This window comes from Panthera onca, chromosome B1 (genome assembly GCF_046562875.1).
Source record: "Panthera onca isolate mPanOnc1 chromosome B1, mPanOnc1 haplotype 2, whole genome shotgun sequence".
NCBI classification, from domain to species: Eukaryota; Metazoa; Chordata; class Mammalia; order Carnivora; family Felidae; genus Panthera; species Panthera onca.
This window is the reverse complement of record NC_138342.1, coordinates 154442398-154461941: the sequence shown is the minus strand read 5'-3', so window position 1 is coordinate 154461941 and position 19544 is coordinate 154442398. Positions and strand designations below refer to the sequence as shown.

At 37.7% G+C, this 19544-nt stretch overlaps 1 protein-coding gene across 1 annotated transcript in view; it reads right to left on the bottom strand.

Moving 5' to 3' along the window:
• KIF13B (kinesin family member 13B) overlaps positions 1–19544 on the bottom strand; it is a 198572-nt gene that overhangs the window by 31467 nt on the left and 147561 nt on the right. Inside the window, exons 32-36 of the mRNA XM_078445580.2 lie at positions 19019–19111; positions 15306–15458; positions 14442–14519; positions 13086–13139; positions 2220–2331 (exon numbers count right to left, since the gene is read on the bottom strand). Coding sequence (XP_078301706.2) covers positions 2220–2331; positions 13086–13139; positions 14442–14519; positions 15306–15458; positions 19019–19111 — 490 coding nt within the window. The remainder of the gene's footprint in view (positions 1–2219; positions 2332–13085; positions 13140–14441; positions 14520–15305; positions 15459–19018; positions 19112–19544) is intronic.

Here is a 19544-nt window from a genome sequence, read left to right as displayed (position 1 = left end):
ATTTTTCCAATTATCCCAAAAGAAGGCAGAAAAGAAGTTACAGTGGAAAAATAAAATAAAATACAAACGGCCAAAGAGAAACCAACAGCAATGTAGCAGACATAATAATAATATTAGATGTAGAAGAATTAAATATGCCAAGAAAAAGGCAAAACTTGTCAAGCTAGATTAGAAAATAAGTTAGAGCTAACTATATGCTGACAAGATAGCAAATATTTGTTCATTTAAAGAGCGAATATAGCTAAAATTTTAAAGACTGAGAAAAGGAGACACCATTCAAACAATAAGCAAAAGAAGGTTGATGAGGCTACGTTAATATCAAGTGAGACAGATTTCAAAGTAAGAGAATTCCAAAGATATAAAGGGACATTTAATAATGATAGAAATATCACTTTATTGGGAAAAAATAATGTATATACCTAACAACAAAGTTCCTACAAGAATGATGTAAAAACAGATAAATGAAAAAGTAGGTAATTTTTCATAATCATATTTGGAGATTTAATGCCCTCTCTCAGTGATGGATAGGACAAATAGAAAAAAAATCAGTAGAAGGACAGACTATTTGAAGAACCGATCTGACTGAATAAGCTTATCAACCACACTGACCTGATATATACAGAATGCTATGCCCTCAAACAGAACAGACCTTCTTTCCAAGCATACATGGAATGTTTACCAAGGTAGAACATAGTCTCAAAAACATTCCAAAAGACTGAAATATTAAAGAGTCTCTCTGATCATAAGGAAATCAAATAAGCAATCCATTAATAAAAAGATTCTCACCAGACATATGAAAATGAATTAACATGCTACCCAATAACTTACGAGTCAAAGAATAAATCAGAGGGAAATTAGAAAATATTTTGAATAGAATGAAAATGAAAGCACCATATTCCAAAATTTGTGAAATGCAGAAAGAAATAGAAATCAATGAAACAATCAAAAATAAAAACAAAATCAATGAAACAAAGTAAACAATGAAGAAAGTAAGACCAACTTTCGTTCTGAGAGAAGACTGAGAAAAATAAGACATGCCTCAAATGTACTCAAGAAAAACAGAAAGAAAACAAAAATTATCAAAAATAAAAAGGAGGGGTGCCTAGATGGCTCAGTTGGTTAAACATCTGGCTCTTGATTTCAGCTCAGGTCATAATATCACAGCTTGTGAGATTGAGCCCCACATCCTGCTCTGTGCTGACAATGTGGAACCTGCCTGGGATTCTCTCACTCTCTCTCTCTCTCAAAATAAATAAATAAACATTAAAAAATTTTCTTAAATAAATAAATAAAAAGAAGGAATATCACAATAGATCCTATAAACATTAAAAGGGCAATAAAGGAACACCATAACATTTACTGAAATAAGAGTAATAATTTAGATGAAACAGAAAATTACCTGAAAAACATAACTTATGAAAACTGACTCACAAAGAAATACAAAAAGTTAAATAGCACTTTATTAAAGAAAATGAAGTCATAATTTAAAAGTTTCCCAAAGAGAAAATTCCAGGCCCAGATAGTGTCACTGGTGAATCCTGTCAAACATTTAAGGAAGAAGTAATACCAAGCTTATATAAAATCTTTCAGAAAAAAAGATGGTAAGGAAATATTTCCCAAGTCATTTTATGAGGCCAACATATTCATATCAAAACCTAACTAAGGCATTATTATGAGAAAAGAGAAGTATTCATCATAGAACATAAACACAAAAATCCTTTACAGAAAGTTAGCAAGTAGAATAAAGAAAATATAAATGATAACACATCAAGTGGTATTTAGCACAGTAATGCAGGATAAATTCAACATTCAAAAATCAATGTAACAACATGTTATAAACCAAAAAAGGGAAAAAATCAGATGAGCATTCACTAGTAGGATAGTAGTTACAGGGTAGGAAATTCTCTTTTAAAATTTGTCTGTTTGTTTATGTATGTTGTATGTATGTATGTATTTTGAGAGAGACAGAGAATGGGAGCAGAAGAGGGGCAGAGAGAGAGAAGGTGAGAGAGAATCCCAAGCAGGCTCCATGCTGTCAGCACAGAGCCTGATGCAGGGCTGGATCTCACGTACTGTGAGATCATGACCTGAACCAAAACCAAGAGTTGGACGCTTAACCAACTGAGCCACCCAGGTGCCCCAGGAAATCCTGTTTTAAACTACTTCTGAAAGATGCTCAAATTCCATGACAGTGGTTGACAAATGAAAATGTAACCTACCTGGGTCGGGAGAATGGTTATTATGGGGACGGTCTGGGAGAGATGGGGCAACAGGAGCTATCCCTCTGGAAACTGCAGTTTGGGATACATCCTGTTGACTTTCCCACCGGCCCTGTTAAAAACAAAAACAGCAATTTTTATTCAAATCAAATAGTTGACAGAAAAACCTGAAGATATTTAAGAAAAACCTGTTATCATTTCTAAAGCTTTATTCCCTTTAAAGACATGACCGATTTGATTATGTACCTTTCCTCTTGTACTTTCATCTTTATAGTGCAAATTTCCCAAATACTAACAATACCTCAAATTTGGATCTCCTCTCCAGTTCACAATTCAGTCTCCTCAGCTCTGTCCTAACCTTCTGTCTGTAAATCATGCTGCTTCCCAGGAAATACAGATACATGAAGACATTCCTTTTGAAAACCTCCCTTACGTTCTGCCTCAGAGAGGCTGTTTCTTTCTGCTCATCTGCTTCAAGATCCTTTCGCTTCAGATTCTCAGCTGAGACTGAGGAAAAACTCTTAATGGTGTAGGCTGTGTCTTCTCCCTTCTCCAGGGTGTATCTTCCCATCCATTCACACACCGTTCATGAAAGTAAAAATTCTAGAACAGTATATTACCAAGGCTCTTATTTTCAACACGCATTAAAGTTCCAGTTGAGCACAAATCAAGTAATCACCAGTTCCCAATAATGGAAGTCTCTGGATTAACAAATTTTATTGTACCCTGAACTTATTTTGTAAATCCCCATTAAAAAGATTTCATTGCATAATACAAGAACACCACCAGTTGGGTGATGGATTAATGGTGATATCATCAAAGCACTTTTAACTTCAGTCCCATCTCATAAAGAAATAAACCCCAACCAAATGCTAGAAGTACAACACCCAGTAATGGGGATGAGATGCAAATCTTATAAAAGCTTTAAGTTCCCTTTTGATCCTTTGATAATCACTCTGACTTTTTTTGTATCCAAGTTAAATAAGAGTATTTTACATTAGTTTAAGCTGGTATCCCACAGATAAGTGATGCTAACGACTTTTGAGTTCTCCTTAGTAATCGCCTACAGAGTGAGTTCTTCACTGCTCCCAAAGATGGATGGAGGTGGAAAGACCTCTAAGGTTTCAGATACGTATTGGAAACCTATCCACTTTTAGCAGCAACCTAAGTACTGATCATAAAATCAATAAGCCCTAAGTGATCTGGATCCTGTTTACCTCTGAGAATGCCACTTTTCCCTAGGAACTCTCTCAGCCCTTGATAGTTTTAAAAAAATGGTATGATGTTTTAGCATTAGGAAGCCAGGAAACAAAACAGACATGAAAAGATGATTAGGGAAACCATGAACTCTGAAATACTTCACTGTAGGAGCATTTGTGTTACTATGAATCACACACTCATTTACATACTTTAATGTTTCGTTAATGTCTTTTGCATTTAAATTTAATTGTCTGTCTGGGAAGCTGCAGCTCTGTGTATTCTGGGACATCACAATCAGGTAGCTGAACACTAAGGTCAATATTCTTTGGAGCTTCTCAGAGGAAGAAAAGCCTCATTCTTTGTTTACAGTGTTAAGCTCATGCAAGGTTGTTTTGAAGACAACTTACTTAATTTGAGAATAAATGTATTTTTGTGTTTCAGATTTCTCTTTCTTGTTTGGCAGCTGACATAGTGGCACTCTGTCCCTTAGGAAAACTAAGTAGCTGATTTGGAGTCAGCACCTCAGCCATTTGGTGTATAATGGTCCAATGACAAATAATGTTGGTGTCCTCTCTTCCCCCAAGGCACACTCGGGGCTCCGCTAGCTTCCCAGGTAATATTTCCCAGCTGGCACCCCCACACATAATGTTACTAACAAATCGGAATGGAAGCAATAACTTTTACTGCATCATATATTCAAATATCTCAAGTGAGAACATTTGAAAGGACGCACACAGTATATACATACTGCCTTAGCCATACCACTAGCCCTGTCGGATAATGAAAAATGGAAATACATTTCGCTTCATCCATCTACCTTAACCGTCATCTTAACCTTGAGGAATTCCACATGCTAACTATTCCCAGGTCTCACCAATCAAAGGCAGGGACACAGAGATCTGGGGTAGAAAAGACGCTGCTTTAGAGGGAACAACAAATTTGGATGATAAACTGGGTACAACACTCCTCCCTCCTCTTTCTGACACCCACAGATCTCTGGGGAAACATTCTACTGAAATCATTCACTTATTCTTTTCCTCCTATAATGCATGTCCATTCTCTTGCCAAAAATGAAACCTGTGGTTCAGTGTGTAACTACACACACTGCCCCCCAGGGACAAGGCAATTACTGTCTTTCCAATAAATTTTACATCCCTGGCTGTTCCACAGTTATTCTCCCTTTACTAAAATGTTGGGGGAGGGGGAGAGGTAGCATCCCAGTTACAGATACTTCAGAGGGAGATGAACTCAGGACAGTGAATAAACAGGACTTGGCCAAACACTAGATCATTCTGATCTCTTAGGAGCTCAGCTCTCAAAATGAAGAAAGTATGTATGTATGTATGTATACATATATATACATACATACCTGGAATCTAAAAAGATAAATCTGTGATTTTTTTCTAACATTCTACATGTCTATCAAACTTCAGAAATCAGCCAAGATGAGGATATACAAGGGAGAAAACTCCAGCTTTGTTTAAGATTTTTAAACTAGCTTCATACTTATTAGGGATTATTTGTGCTGACAGGCTGAATTCAAAGAAATAAAACCCTATTTGAGACAGCAGTTATGCGTGGCTACCATCATGCTTAAAGACAAAATCAAACAGGGAAAACAGAGAGGCTCTCAGCTGATTTGAGAACATGCTTAGGTCCTCCTGGTGCACCTAAAATTTCCGTTACTGCTCTTTCCAGACACAAATTCTTTAGGTTTTTCAGAAAGAGGTCTGTTTTTAATCAGGAAAGAGATAAAGAGGTAAAGAATGAGAAGTGCCAGTGACATTACAGGTCCAAAGGTGGCTTCCAATGCAACCAAAGAAGAAATGACTCATATTTGGCATCGGCCTTTACCTGTGCCACACTAAATCACTGCAGTTTTCAGGAAGGTGAGGCAGCCAAAACACACAAAAATCAGTTTTGTTAACTGAATATTCATTTAGGCATTTGGCTACTGCATCAAAAACTCCAATCAGAGGACAATAAACACAATATCTTACTAACTTAAAAAATATAAAAATTATAAAAAGTATAATTCCATCTAAAATGGCTTTAGAAATATCAATATTTTTAAGTTGACAGTGTTCCTTGCATCACAAAAGGTCTCAGTGCACAGCCAATTTTAGATAGAAAAACAAACAATCTGCTGAAATTAATTCTGCAAGCGAAGTCCATCTTGGTAGACTGGTCATAAAAAGCTTGCTAAGTTTTCATTATATCTATTAAAAAACTGGCTTACAATAATGACAGTAACAGTAAATAGCAGTAAATAGCAACATCACTGCAATTTTATATCTATAGATAGATAGATAGATAGATAGATAGATAGATAGATTTTTTCTATTTCTCAGTGCTCATCAAGATAAGTGTACTCTTAATTCCCTTTATCTATTTCACCCATCCTCACACCCACCTTCCTTCTGGCAACAGCCAGTTTGTTCTCTGTATTTAAGGGTCTGGTTTTTAAGGGTCTTTTTTTTTGTTATTGTTCGTTTACTGGAGGGGAGATGGGTGGGAGATGGGCTGAATGGGTGATGGGTATTAAACAGGACACTTCTGATGAGCACTGGGTGTTTTATTTAAGTGATGAATTACTAAATTCTACACCTGAAATTAGTATTACACTGTATGTTAACTAACTGGAATTTCAATAAAAACTTGAGAAAAAAAAAATGAATGATTGCTTTTAAGCCCTAAGGTGAACTTAAAAGTTGGGAGTGGTTCATCAAATTCCATTTATCTTTTTAAGATTAATTAGTCCATCAATTCAATCTTGGTGGAGCTCAGTACAGCAATTCCAATTCTAACATGGAGTGAGCATCAATAATAAGGGCATGTAAAATATGGCGAATTGCAAGTATCATAGGCCAAACTAGAGACTGTTTTAAAAGTAGCTCACCATCTCCTCTCACCTCCCCAAGAGCCCTAATCCTACGAACTCTCTGCCCTTGCTTCCCTCCCACACCGTTTAGTGTCACTTTGTCTGAAATGACTAATCTTTGCCATATCAACTGAAAATTAGGAGGAAAAGGGAGATGTGAACCTCTTCTGTGGCCTCTCCCCGCTTCTGAACATCATTTCATCTAACCTGAATGCTCCCATATTACACAGGGGAAGACAGCACATCAAAGTCTGTAGTCTATAATTCTGATTTCATAATCAAGATCAGAGGGCTAGACACAGAAATGAATGGGACACAGAACCCAGAAATAGGCCCACACAAGTTTGCAAGGTAAATGTAACTAATATTCAAGTATTTCAAAACTCATTTTCTAGCATCTTAAGCAAGCATCATCAACTTCAGATTAAAATTATGTTTCTGACTCAACTCTCTTGTGCATTAAATACTTTCATTGCAAAGAAACCAAGATGGTCCTGCTAAGGAAAGTTCTGTGGTGTTAAAGGAATGCCCCAAGCACTTCTGCCATTTTTTTTTTTTACTCCTCTTTCCCTGTCCCATGCTCGAGAAAAGGACATCTTACAAGTTCTCAAATATTTATTTATATTATTTGCTTAATATGAATTATTCCAACTTCTCACATTCCAGAGCCTTCTAAATTCAGTAAGATGTCTTAATTCCTGGGCTCTTTTCACAGATACTTTCACAGTCTTAGAATAAGAAACATTTGAAAGGAATCCTACATACTGACTACCAAAGTTATTTTTACAATAAAGAGCCAAAAAAATGATTACAGTGTCAAATTTAGTCATCTTATAAAAGCTACATTTAAAAATTCATTTTTTATAATTTTTAAAAATGTTTATTTATTTTTGAGAATGGGCGAGCATGAGCAGGGAAGGGCACAGAGAAGGAGACACAGAATCTGAAGCAGGCTCCATGTTGTCAGCACAGAGCCCGACGTGGGGTTCAAACTCAGGAACTGTGAGATCATGACTTGAGCCAAAGTCGGATGCCTGACAGAGCCACCCAGGTACCCCTAAAAATTCATTCTTATTCTCAAGGTAAAAACAAACATGATACAAGTTTTAGGTAGTAGGATAGAATTTATATCCCACTCATTAGGAAAACCTAATGGATTAATTACCTCTCCCTAGATATCTGAAAACTGAAGAATGCAGGAAGTTCCCCAAAGAAAAGAAAAGAAAAAAAAAAAATGAGTCTGAGATTTTTCAAAACAGTTTCTTTTAGGATTTTGTGTATAAATTGTTATAAATAAAGCAATTGGAGACCTCCTCAAACACTATACACAAGAGAACTCTTCCTACTTAAAAGAGTAGGAAGTAAAATTCTTCACTTCTGTTTTTTAAAGGGTGTTGAATTTTGACAAATGTTTTTCTCTGCTCCTATTGAGATTTTCATACATACATGTTTTATATATGTTATATATGCTTTTTAATTCTAATTTATTTTTTAAATAGCTAATATGTTCACATGATCCAAAAATCAAACAATAGAAAAAGGCATCATGACAAACCTCCTACCTTTACCCCTACCTGCTCTTCCCCACACACTTCCACCCTCTCTCCAGGCAGGTAAATAATGGTATTAGCTTCTTATATATCCTTGTAGGGTTTCGTAGGCATATGCAAGCAAATCTATACACAGTCACACACGCTTCTCTCCTGTCCCTTTTGTAATACAAATGACAGCAAACTATTCTGCACTTAATTTTTTTATTTTAATTTTATTTTGATTTTCGTGAACATACAGTGTAATATTGGTTTCAGGAGGAGAATTCAGTGATTCATCACTTACATACAACACCCAGTGTTCATCACAAGTGCCCTCCTTAATATCCATCATCCATCTAGACATCTCTCATCCACCTCCCTCTATCCGCTCTGTTTGTTTTCTATCATTGTGCGCCTCTTATGGTTTGTTTCCTTCTCTCTTCCCTCCCTTCCTAGATGTTTATATGTTTTGTTTCTTAAATTCCACATGAGTGAAATCATATTGCATTTGTCCTTCTCTGACTTATTTCACTTAGCATAATACACCCTAGCTCCGTACACATTATTGTAAATGGCAAGATTTCATCCTTTTTGATGGCTGAGTAATATTCCATTGTATATACACCACATCTTCTTTACCCATTCATCAGTTGATGGACATTAGGGCTCTCTCCGTGGTCTGGCTATTGTGTGTGGGTTTTTTTTAAGTTTTTTCTTTTAAGTTTATTTATTTTGAGAGAGAAAATATGTACACGTGTGAGTGCGAGAGAGTCGGGGAGGGTCAGTAAGAGAGGGAGAGAGAGAGAATCCCAAGCAAGCTCTGCAATTCACAAACCATGAGATCATGACCTGAGCTGAAGTCAAGAGTCAGATGTTTAACTGACTGAGCCCCCCAGGTCCCTCTCAGTTGGCTACTGTTGATAATGCTGCTATTAAACCTGGGGTGCATGTACCCTCTCAAATCCGTATTTTTGTATCCTTTAGGTAAATACCTAATAGTGCAATTGCTGGATCATAAGGTAGCTTTCTTTTTAGTTTTTTGAGGAACCTCGATACTGTTCCCCAGAGTGGCTGCACCAGTTTGCATTCCCACCAGCAGTCTGCACTTCATTTTTAATCATTAGGTATATCCTGGTTATTTTTCTATATTAGTACCTGGAAGGGCTCCTAATCATTCTTGCAGCTGCATAGTATCCCATTTATTTATGTGTGTGTGTGTGTGTTTCGCACGTGCATGCACATGTGCAGCATGTGCCCAGATAAAGTGTATTTAACCAGACCAAACCAATGGACATTTGCATCCAATCTGCTGCCATTATAAACAAAGTTTCGTGGACCCTCTTGTCCATATCTCACTACACATGTAGGTAAGCACTGCTACTGTGTAAAGGGATTCTGGTATTTTGTATGTCAATTAGTTAAAGCACCACCCAATCTTGAGGAATTCTATTATGGGTAGTGTTAAAAACAGGTTTTGAATACAAGGCCAATGCTGCATTTGAAAATGTTTCCCATTGTTTCCTTTAAAGGCCAGAGGGAGAGCCTCTGTTCCTTGCTGCTATTAGCAGGGAAAGGGTTTTGTTTTTGTTTTTGTTTTCTCGCTAGCAAGAAAATATAACTTTAAGAATATTTATTTTTCCTAAAAATCTTTTAAGAAGCTCTGCTTTAGATGATACAACTACTGAGGAACCCCTCCTCTGAAAATGGGGCAGTTACTCTGTACTCCCTTCTGAAGTGAGCCTAGAATCGAATCCTCTTTGCTCTATATTTTCACTTAGTTTTCTAGCATCATGGATATAAGCCTCTATCAGCTGAATATCCTTACCCATTCAACAGGTCCATCCCATAAAAATCAGTCTTAGAAACAGTTTTCTCCTCCCTTTCTCCTAAAGGTCTCTAATTATGATGTATGGACATTTCATGCAACCTAGCGAGAAGTCCCAGGATGCCCACAGCAATGAGATGGTGACTAAAGCCCAGCTACACCTACTAACCTCAGGGCCCAGGGATGCCAAGAGTCAAAAAGGAGGTAAAATAATAGCTTCACAGCTGAACTGGGAGCAAAGTTAGTAATGGCAAGCTGGCACCTTCCGTTTTCCCTGACAATACTTCCAGAGGGTGGGGAACGCTATGGTTGGGGAGAAGCAACTGAAGCCAAATTTTGAGGAAGATTGCCAACTGCTGCCATGGGAAAAAAGAGGCATTTAACTTGTTTGAAGTGTATGACAACTACTAACATACACTGAAACAGAGTGGAGGGATCCAAATCCTTGTTGCTGTGATGGCACCATGACACCAGTAAAACCTGAGAGGGTGAAAATCAGACTTTCCTCATCTTCACTAAGTTACTCAGGGACTCCAAGAGATCAAGATGACTAAAAAAGGAAGGTCCTCAGTAGAGTAACAAAAATGTGTAATGTTACAGTTATTCACTTAATATGATAGGTCCTGCTAACTTCTCCCCAACCCTCCACAGAAATTGCCATGGAAAAGGCTCCAAAAATCTCTTCACTGTCACATCTGAAACAGTCTTTTCAGTCCTCATCTTGCGGTCCCTGAGGAAACTGGAAGGAGTCCTTCTTCAAACTTAAAAAGTCCTTTCTGCCCAGTTTTCAAGCCACTCTCTGTGGGGTCTTCTTTCCTCTTTGGGGACTCCTTCTCCATCAGCCAGGCCAGCTTCTCCTCGGGCACATGCTCGTGAGTATTATCAAGCCCTTGAGCTCAGCCTTTATTTAGATCTAAGTCCTCACTCGGTTGTTCAACTATGCCCCTCAGCTCCCTAATCTGTCTTCTGCCCAGGCTTCCAGACCCTTCAACTGGCACAGACACCTTATGTCAAAAACTGAACTAAATCATTTTCTGCCCCAAACTTGTCCTTCCTACAGTTCATCTCTCCATTCTGTCACCTTTGTCTCCTCCCTTGGCCAACCTCATTCTTCAGGTCCTCAGAGTTCTAGACATTCTCTCTTTAATATACCTGAACCACTCTCCCTCTCCCTCCCACTGCTGAATCTACTCCCCTGATCTCCTCCATCCTCCAATTAAATTTTTTTCACACTTTTACATTGATAACTGTATGTATTTGTACTACATCCATTATTCTAATGTAATTTTATAGGCCACAGCCAGGAACCCAAGTGGGGTTTAGGTGGACTGTTAAAAAATACTTTCCACTTCAACTTTAACCATGTTACTGCCATTACTCCTTCAGCAGCTACCTGCCTCCCCATTACTCCTTGGCACAAAATGTTAGAACTTCTATAATCAGGCCCCTTTCCTCTGGGTTCTACCCCCCAGTACTCCCCCCGCCCCCGCCTTCTTTCAGTCACAATGCATGCACTGTCATGAACTTAGCAAGCTTTTTCATCCCTCCATGTTTTTGTTCACACTGCTGCTTTGACTCCTTCCCTGCCTTGAGTGGACTTCATTATCCTTCAGCTTACAGGGATTATCACCTCTCTGCAGCCTCTCCTGATCTGTGAATACTGCCTATAAAAGTGTCCACTCCCTCCTTTGGTCTCCTACTCTATCATACTTCTAGTATAGCATCCATGTTCCCTTACTCCATTTATTTGTGATTTAGATGAAGCACAATAATTTTCTTTCGAGTGATGATATTATTTAAACATAAGGAAATCGGGGTAGATAGAAAATTTTGGCCATTTCTTTCAAGGAATTTATAATATAATTGAGAATTTGGGTTAGAAGTAACGTAAAAAATGCAAAAGTTATGTTTTCTTCTTTATATTTTCCTTAAAGTATTTAATTTATTTACATTAAAAAATAATGACATAATCAATTTCCCAAAATCTCAGCTTTGTTCTGGTAATCACAACTTATGCTGTGTTTATCAAGAACAAATCAGGGGTGCCTGGGTGGCTCAACTGATTAAGCTCAATTGATTACGGGGTATCTGACTTCGGCTCAGGTCATGATCTCACATTTGCGTTGACAGCTCAGAGCCTGGAGGCTGCTTCGGATTCTGTGTCTCCCTCTCTCTGCCTCTCCCCGACTCATGCTCTGTCTCTCTCTCTCTCTCTCAAAAATAGATAAATGTTAAAAAAAAAAAAAAAAAAAGAACTAATCAAACCCATCACTGGATCAGTATAAAGGAGTAGTACTTAGTACACTTTGAGAGACATGGTAGGTGATTAGTAAATTAATAAGCTGGAGAGAAACTTGTATGTCTATAAACATATATATATAGCTCATTTTTCAGATCTAGGTTACTAGAAGTTTGCCTGAAATAATAGTGTGTGTATATGCATATACATATATATATATATGTATATGCATATACACACATTTTTATGTATTATTTCAGGTAAACTCCTAGTAACCTAGATCTTAAGAATGAGTCTAATTATTCATCAAGTTAATTGTTCTTTTTCTTAAGTTTTCATGAGGAAAATTTCAAATGCACAAAAACTGTGTAGAATAACAAAAATAGAAAGGATAGTATAATGAATCCCATGCAGCTATAACAATTATCAGTAAATAGTCCATCTTTTTTTAATCTATACCCCTGTCCTCTCCCTCAGATTATTTTCAAACAAATGCCTGGCATCAGGCTATTTTATAAGACACTTTTTATAAGTCACTTTTAACCTCCTCAAGGGTTAAGATACCAATACAGGGCTTGTTGCCCACAGTTGGTTGAATGTCACAATATCTAACCAGGTCCCTCAAAAAACATCAGACACAAAAAATACTGTGATATAGGACATCCAGTTATAACAATTTCAAGTGTGATCCCTTTAAGTAAATGATAAAGAATTATCTATGCTTAAAAGTCTCTTAAATTGGGGAACACTACATTAACAATGAATAAATTCCAGCTAACAAAAGTTCTGTTCCCTTATTTTTCTTTCTTCTAGCAAATTAACTCTCAGATAAAATCTTCTTATTCTTCACAGATGTGTAATCATTCCATCGACATTTTACTATTAAAAATCTGATTCGAAGTTCTTTTATTGACACAAACAGGAAGATTATTTTAAGTAGAAACATGAACCTAAGTAATAATATTGGGGTTTAACCCTTAAAGAGTAGAGTAATAAGGCATAGTAAACCTTAATTTAACTGGCAAATAAAAAGAAATGAACTCTAAACACTTTCAAATAAATTTCACACAGTATAGAAGAGAAGGAGAAATTCTGACACGCAAAACTAGCGTGTGGTATTTGAGCAGGGGAAGCTGAATGGGCAACTAACTGTTCTAAGACTGACAGAAAACAAGTTATAAACACTTACCTTGTTGCTGCCTAGACTGTAGAATGGAATAAGGTCTTGTCGGCTGCCAGACAACTGAAGAAGAAATACAGAGGGTGTTTAGTCCTTTATGTGAGAAAGTATATAAATCTACAGTCCTGGAAATACAAGAATTTGAAAACCAAATCAACAGGACGTTAAAGTCTGATAGTAGAGACGTTGTGGAGACCAAAGCTGTAAACCAGGCTAGCGTAAACTTTGGGATGTTATTAGGCACAATTTTTTTTTCTTTTTAACTGAATGGAACTTTAAGGCAGAAGGCTTGTGTAAGATCAGATACCCCATTTACACTGAGGCAACAACTGGCTGGGCCTGAGTAAGGGTACTTCATCTGTGTTTCCCCTTCTATTGAAAGAATACCAGGTTACTGGTTATCTTACCATGTCCTGATCTTACGACTTCCTTCTCTGGGTATTCGTAGCAGATGTATAGACACAAGCTATTTAATTTTAAACCATAGGATTCTAAATGCCAAACCTCTGCAAGTATCTCTGCATTTTGATGTGTCATTTTCTAAAGAAATGAGAAGATTTTAAGTTGAAATAAAATATTTCTTACTGTCTGAGAATGTTCCCAATCTTTCAGTCTGAGATCATTAGTGATGTCATTCGGTCACTCGGAGGCCCCATGTGCCCTCACATCTGATACTCTCCCTACCTGTCACTATGGTCTCTCAAACACTAAGGTTAAGGGTCAGCTGCTCTTTACAATGTTTGTACTGTGGTTTTCCTTAGTGCAAAATTCAGACAAAGGTAGTATTTTTCATACCCACATCTTTGTCAGAAGTAAGGAAAGGAAAGATAAATCACAGGGCCACAATCATATTTCTTTGTGAAGAATTATTTGTATGCTTAATATGCACATAAATTATATCTATGCTTCAAAAAACAACAATAAACTTAAGACACTGTTATGAAACAAACCTAACTTATTTTACTCATTTATGCTACCCTGGATGGCCTTTCAGCAACTGAGTTTGTAAACCGAGTCCAGACTTCTCCTCAATTTAAAAGTAATGAAGTTAGGCCCAGAAAATTCATATGACTTACGCAAGGCACTTGGCTAGTTTTGCTTTAGTTCAACACACACTCACTGAACACCCAGTCACTGTGCTAGGCACTGCTCATACAAAAATAAAGGAGAGACATTAGAAAAATACTTTAATGGATACTTTCCTTACCACACTGGCTAGCACAGTAGCACAGTCGCTACATCAGTTCAGAGAAGGAAATGATACCCGAGATGAGAGTTACAAGGATGGAGAAGAGTTATCCAAGCAAAGAAGAAAAGGGAAGGAGAGCCCAGGCAGAGCACCAAATGGGGAGTCCATGTACTCACTCTGTTCACATTTGGAGAGCTAATACTCCTCCTACTCAGTTTCCCCTTTCCTGTCAACTGTTCCTTCACTGTAACTTCCTGTCAGAAAATGTACACAGGAAAAACACGTATCTGAGACAGACCTCCAAAGCAATGGCATGTAAAGCAGTCTTTGAGCTACTATCTCTACACACACGTTCCTCGTTCTTTAAATAATGGCTGTTACTTCACATGATGGAATGACCCAATTCCAATCACTGTGGAATATTCAAAGTTAATTATATAGCTGTTGGTTACTTAGATCACTCTTTTATCTCTTGATGGCCCCCTTGAAGCTGGCCAGAAGTTAGTTCCAGGAGAAAGATCATGAAAATTAGATCATTCACTTTTATTTTTCATTAGGATCTTTGGTTAGAAATAATAAAAGTCTCGATATTGCTATGTAAAATGAGGTTTAAGGTTCCACTAAGGATTAGGTTTACTGCTGGCATCTCTATTATCCCTTCTAGAGAACCACTCTAAGGCTGTGGCTGGCATATCCAGCTAAGCAAAGAAGGGTCCATTCTGCCTCATACCTACGTATTTCTTCCACAACATTCTTGTCCATTACCAAAGAGTTTTTAAAATAATTCTTCAGCCAGAGAGAGTTAAATATTTTCTCCCATTAACTCAGGGCAACTAGACACCATTTAGTGTACCGAGAAAAGTAACTTCCCAGTGTAGCTTTTGTATGTTCCAAGACTTAACTGATAAGTTGAGTCTAAATTAATATGCCCCACTTAAACAGATGCTTCAAAGGTTTGGATGTAACAATCCTGTGAATTGTAGAGAGGCAAAGAGAATCAGGCTGGGTCAGCACCACTGCTACCAGCTCTGTTGGCTAACCTGGCGAAGACGATCCAAAGTGAGAAGGTTCTCCACAGCCAGCACACTTCTGAGGTATTTTTCAATATAAGCCTCTGAGTCAGCAGAAGCGGTGTTTTCAACATTAGCTGCCATTCTTGCTAATGTTTCTCGTTCCTCTACTCCCTGGGCATCCTGGAGAACAGAAAGTTGTGTATTAAAATTAAGTACTTGATAGAAGAAAACATAAAAGCTTCTTGATCTATACAAGTACACACACACACAGAGTACTGAACTAAATGGGACATATTCCAAAACTCCATTTTACTGCCAGCTTTCAGAACTCAAAATGCATTTCCCCACAGAAATTACGGTATGAATTGGTGGTTAGGTTAACTTGAAAGGTTAACACAGTGCCACTGAAACACAGCACATTCTCAATAAAATTGTCCTCTGCCATGTTTCTGTTGCAAACAGAAATGTTACTGGTTACAAAGGATTTGGTGGAAATAGCTGGAAATATACCACCACCACAATACTTCAGAAATACATCATGAGGGGCAAGAGAGAGGAACAAGAAGCTGGGGTGACAGCAAGACAGGGGTCGGGTCCAAATAACTCCAGTAGGAGGCAGACACAGGTATGGAGAAGAAGAATGCAAAGGAAGGTTGGCTTTCCACCCGTTCCCTAAGCAGCAGACCACGGACTACACGTCCAAGAAGTAGCAGCTTTTAAAACTGGTCTCAGTCCTCAACTCTGGAGTGAGACAGGCCAAAGGCAGCATTGCACCCACCAAGAAGAAAAGTATCCTGGGAAATTCTCACTTGCTGTGCTCTTGCCAAGAGCCCATCCCTGCTCCTCTGACATGGGCGGCCCGTGCAGATAAACAAGATGTTCACAAGTCAGGGAGGGACGTTGTTAATGTATTTAATCATGTCAAGCAAGCTTGGCTCCTAACAAATTACTCTATTCAGAGAAAATCTGATACTTTATTTACTTGCGAATTTGTCAGAATAATGTCAAAAACCACAAAATATATATCCATATGCCACTGCATCTTTACATGCCATCAACTTTAAGGAAAAGAAAAACATTTTATATACCACTAAGGAGAAAAGAAAAAATTCTGCCAATTAATTTTAAGATATCAATTATTAGACACATTCTAACATCAAAAATATTTCTTAAAATTTAAATAAGCTTTAAGAACAGATAAAATGTGGAAGAATCTGGAAGGTGGCTTAACTTCACAAAACTTCTGTCTCCTACCACTATAGGATTCATTTGAGCCTTTTAATAACTCTGAAAAGAAGCAATCATCCTCATTTCATGGATGAGGAAAGATGAAGGCCACGTAATTGGCAAGAGAGTCAAGACTAGAACTTAGGTCCCCTGATACTCCTGACAAAGTAGTCCTTTTACCTCTCAACACACAATACTTTTTGGTGTCTGAAGGGAACAGGCATTATCCTGATTTTATAAGAAAAGGGAAACTTGAGTTTTATAGAAACAGATACACTCATGTTACCCATGTCCCTATCAAGATACAAAACATTTCCATTACTTCAGAAAGTTCACTTACGGCCTACCCTTCCCCCCAAGGCAAGGTAATTTCTTTCACCACAGATTAGTTTCACCGGTTTTAGAATTTCACATAAATGGAATCATCCTTTCTTGTGTCTGGCTTCTTACATTCAGCATAATGATTCTGGATTCATTGAAGAAGTTCATTTCTTTGTGTAGCTAAGTGATAGTCCACACTATGGATATACCACAATTTGCTTATCCATTCATCCACTAATGGATGTTTGGATTGTTTCCAGTTTTGGGTTCCTCTGGATTCAGCTGCTATGAGCATTCCTGTACACATCTCTATGACACACATGGTCACTTCTCTTGAGTAAGCACCTAGAGGTGGAATTACTGGGTCCTGGGGTAGACAGTTGAAACCATTTCCTATTCTCTGGCCTACCATCAGTTCTTTTGCCACTAAGCTCTCATAGCTGCTATAACAGGGAACACAGAGAACTTTTCAAGGATTTTTCATGATGAAACCTAGATTCCTTGAGGAATCTTTTTGTTTCTAAATAAAAAATAAACTAAGTGTAGTCCTTTTCCTGTTAAGTTTTAAGTCTCGCTGTTCCTTTTTCTTTATCATCAAGATTTGATAATGTGAAAATAACACTTGCCAACTTAGATGTTTAGATAATTATTAACAAGCAGCCCAACCACATGAGCCCATATGCTTCTCTCTCAATGGATCCCCCTGTATTTCCTCCCTTTGAAAACTGTATCACTCAGGGAATAAAAGCACCTTTAAAGAGGATAAGGAACCTACAGTTGGGAGGGGATGAGACAGGAGGGGAAGGAAAATGAGAGAAAAGGAAAAATGGAAGAGAGTTCACTACAGCAGTCATTGTTTCTCAACTGCATTCAAACCATGTATAGAGTTAAAGTATGAAACAACCAGAAAGACATAAAACATTCAGACACAGAGAATAAACACTGCATCTCTTGCTGAGCATGTAAGTATACAAAGAGTAATCAACTACAGACCCAAGATTTTGCAGCTAGTCTAACTCTGAAAACAGACTTATTTTTAAAATGTGCAGCAGGCTCCAAATTAAACAGTTAAACAGCTAATACTTACTATGTAAGTCTAACACTTTGGAGATCCAGTACAAGACTTCCTGTAGTATAAGAAATCTAAAGCAGAGCCTAAGCACTATATAATCTTTTCACCCTTCCAAAAACTCACTGCTTAGAATACATTTTGTCCACCTACTGTTCACTCAACAGAATCAACAACTTCCAGCACTCAAAAATGAAGCATAGGGTGCTGATGTGGACCGTGTGCTTAGTAGGGAGTGTCCACTCCCAGCACACTCTCCCATTCTTCACTCCCTAGGAAAGTATAATCTGCACCTCCTCACTCCTCGATTCTGGATGGTGAGCGTGACAGACAGGACCGCTCTGATTTCCCTTTTGCAGAGTCCTTTTCTAAGAACCCTCATATCTTCCTACCCCTGTAAGGAAGGCCTCCATTGCCAGCTGTGTCGAAGACCAGGTGAATAAATCTGGGATTAAATATTAGGAAGCAAATGAAAACTACATCGTCCAGCAAGCTTCTGTCCGGGGGTATTTGAAACTCCATTTGTTTGATTCCTATGGCTCTCTCAGTTCAGAAAGGGAAATAAGGAGAGGAAAATAATAATAGGATCTATAATAATGGCAATTACAATTTACTGCTGTGTGTGTGTACAACATCCTTAAAAAACAACCCTGTACAGAGGTATCACTAACCCAATTTGATAAATGAAAAAATTGAGGCTCAAAGTAACTCACTAAGTGCACCTCACTGAGAGGTGATGAAAGTAAGATTTCTGTGTGATTCCAAAATGAATCTCCAAAGCTTGAATCTCTATTTTGCGCTATGTTGCTTCCCTTTGAGGGTTACAATATTGTTACCTTATGTCTACTAGAAATGAAAAGGAGTGCTGTCTTCTAGGAGTATTGATTTGCTTTTCAAAAGAAAGTTCTTCTTCAACAAAATACTAAAACCAGAACCTTTGAAGCCACAAGTACATTTTACTATGAATCACATTAAGATTAGAAAATTCCTCTACAAACCTACAGCATTTGCCTAAACACACATTTTCATGGACTATGTATTTCTTGGGTAGGTGACTTTTCAGGGACGTAGCTCTTTTTACATGTTTATTTTTAGTAAACTCAAATTTTGTACAATCCTTCACCTCTGGAATATTGGAGACAATCTCAAAAGTCACTCCACAGCCAGGAATAGAACTTCGATGTGACATCTTTTTTAGGAGACTCTGAGCAAAACCCTAGAGAAAAACAAAACAGAAAGATATGGTTTCCTACCTCAAAAACTGAGTGTTCATTAACAAAGCATAAGGGATACTGCATTCATTCTAACAAAAAGAAACAGAGTATATTTCCAACATAAGCAAGCTGAAATCCAAATCACTAAATAGAGACTCCTCAACTTCATTTTAGTGCACAAAACCAATTTATTAGATCCTTGCCGCGTGACAGGTGCTAGACCCATAATATGAAGAGTATAAACCCAAAACTCGAAACAGACACTGGGCATCTGGTTCAGCTCTGCTTAAAGGCTACAGAAAAAAAAGACTGTTGACTTCGACACAATAAAGTGACCTTCTGAGATGTAAGCAAGGACTGGTACTGTTACACTTTTTTTTTTTCCCAGTACAATGGACATCTTGCAGCATGAATATTGACAAGTTCAGGCATTAA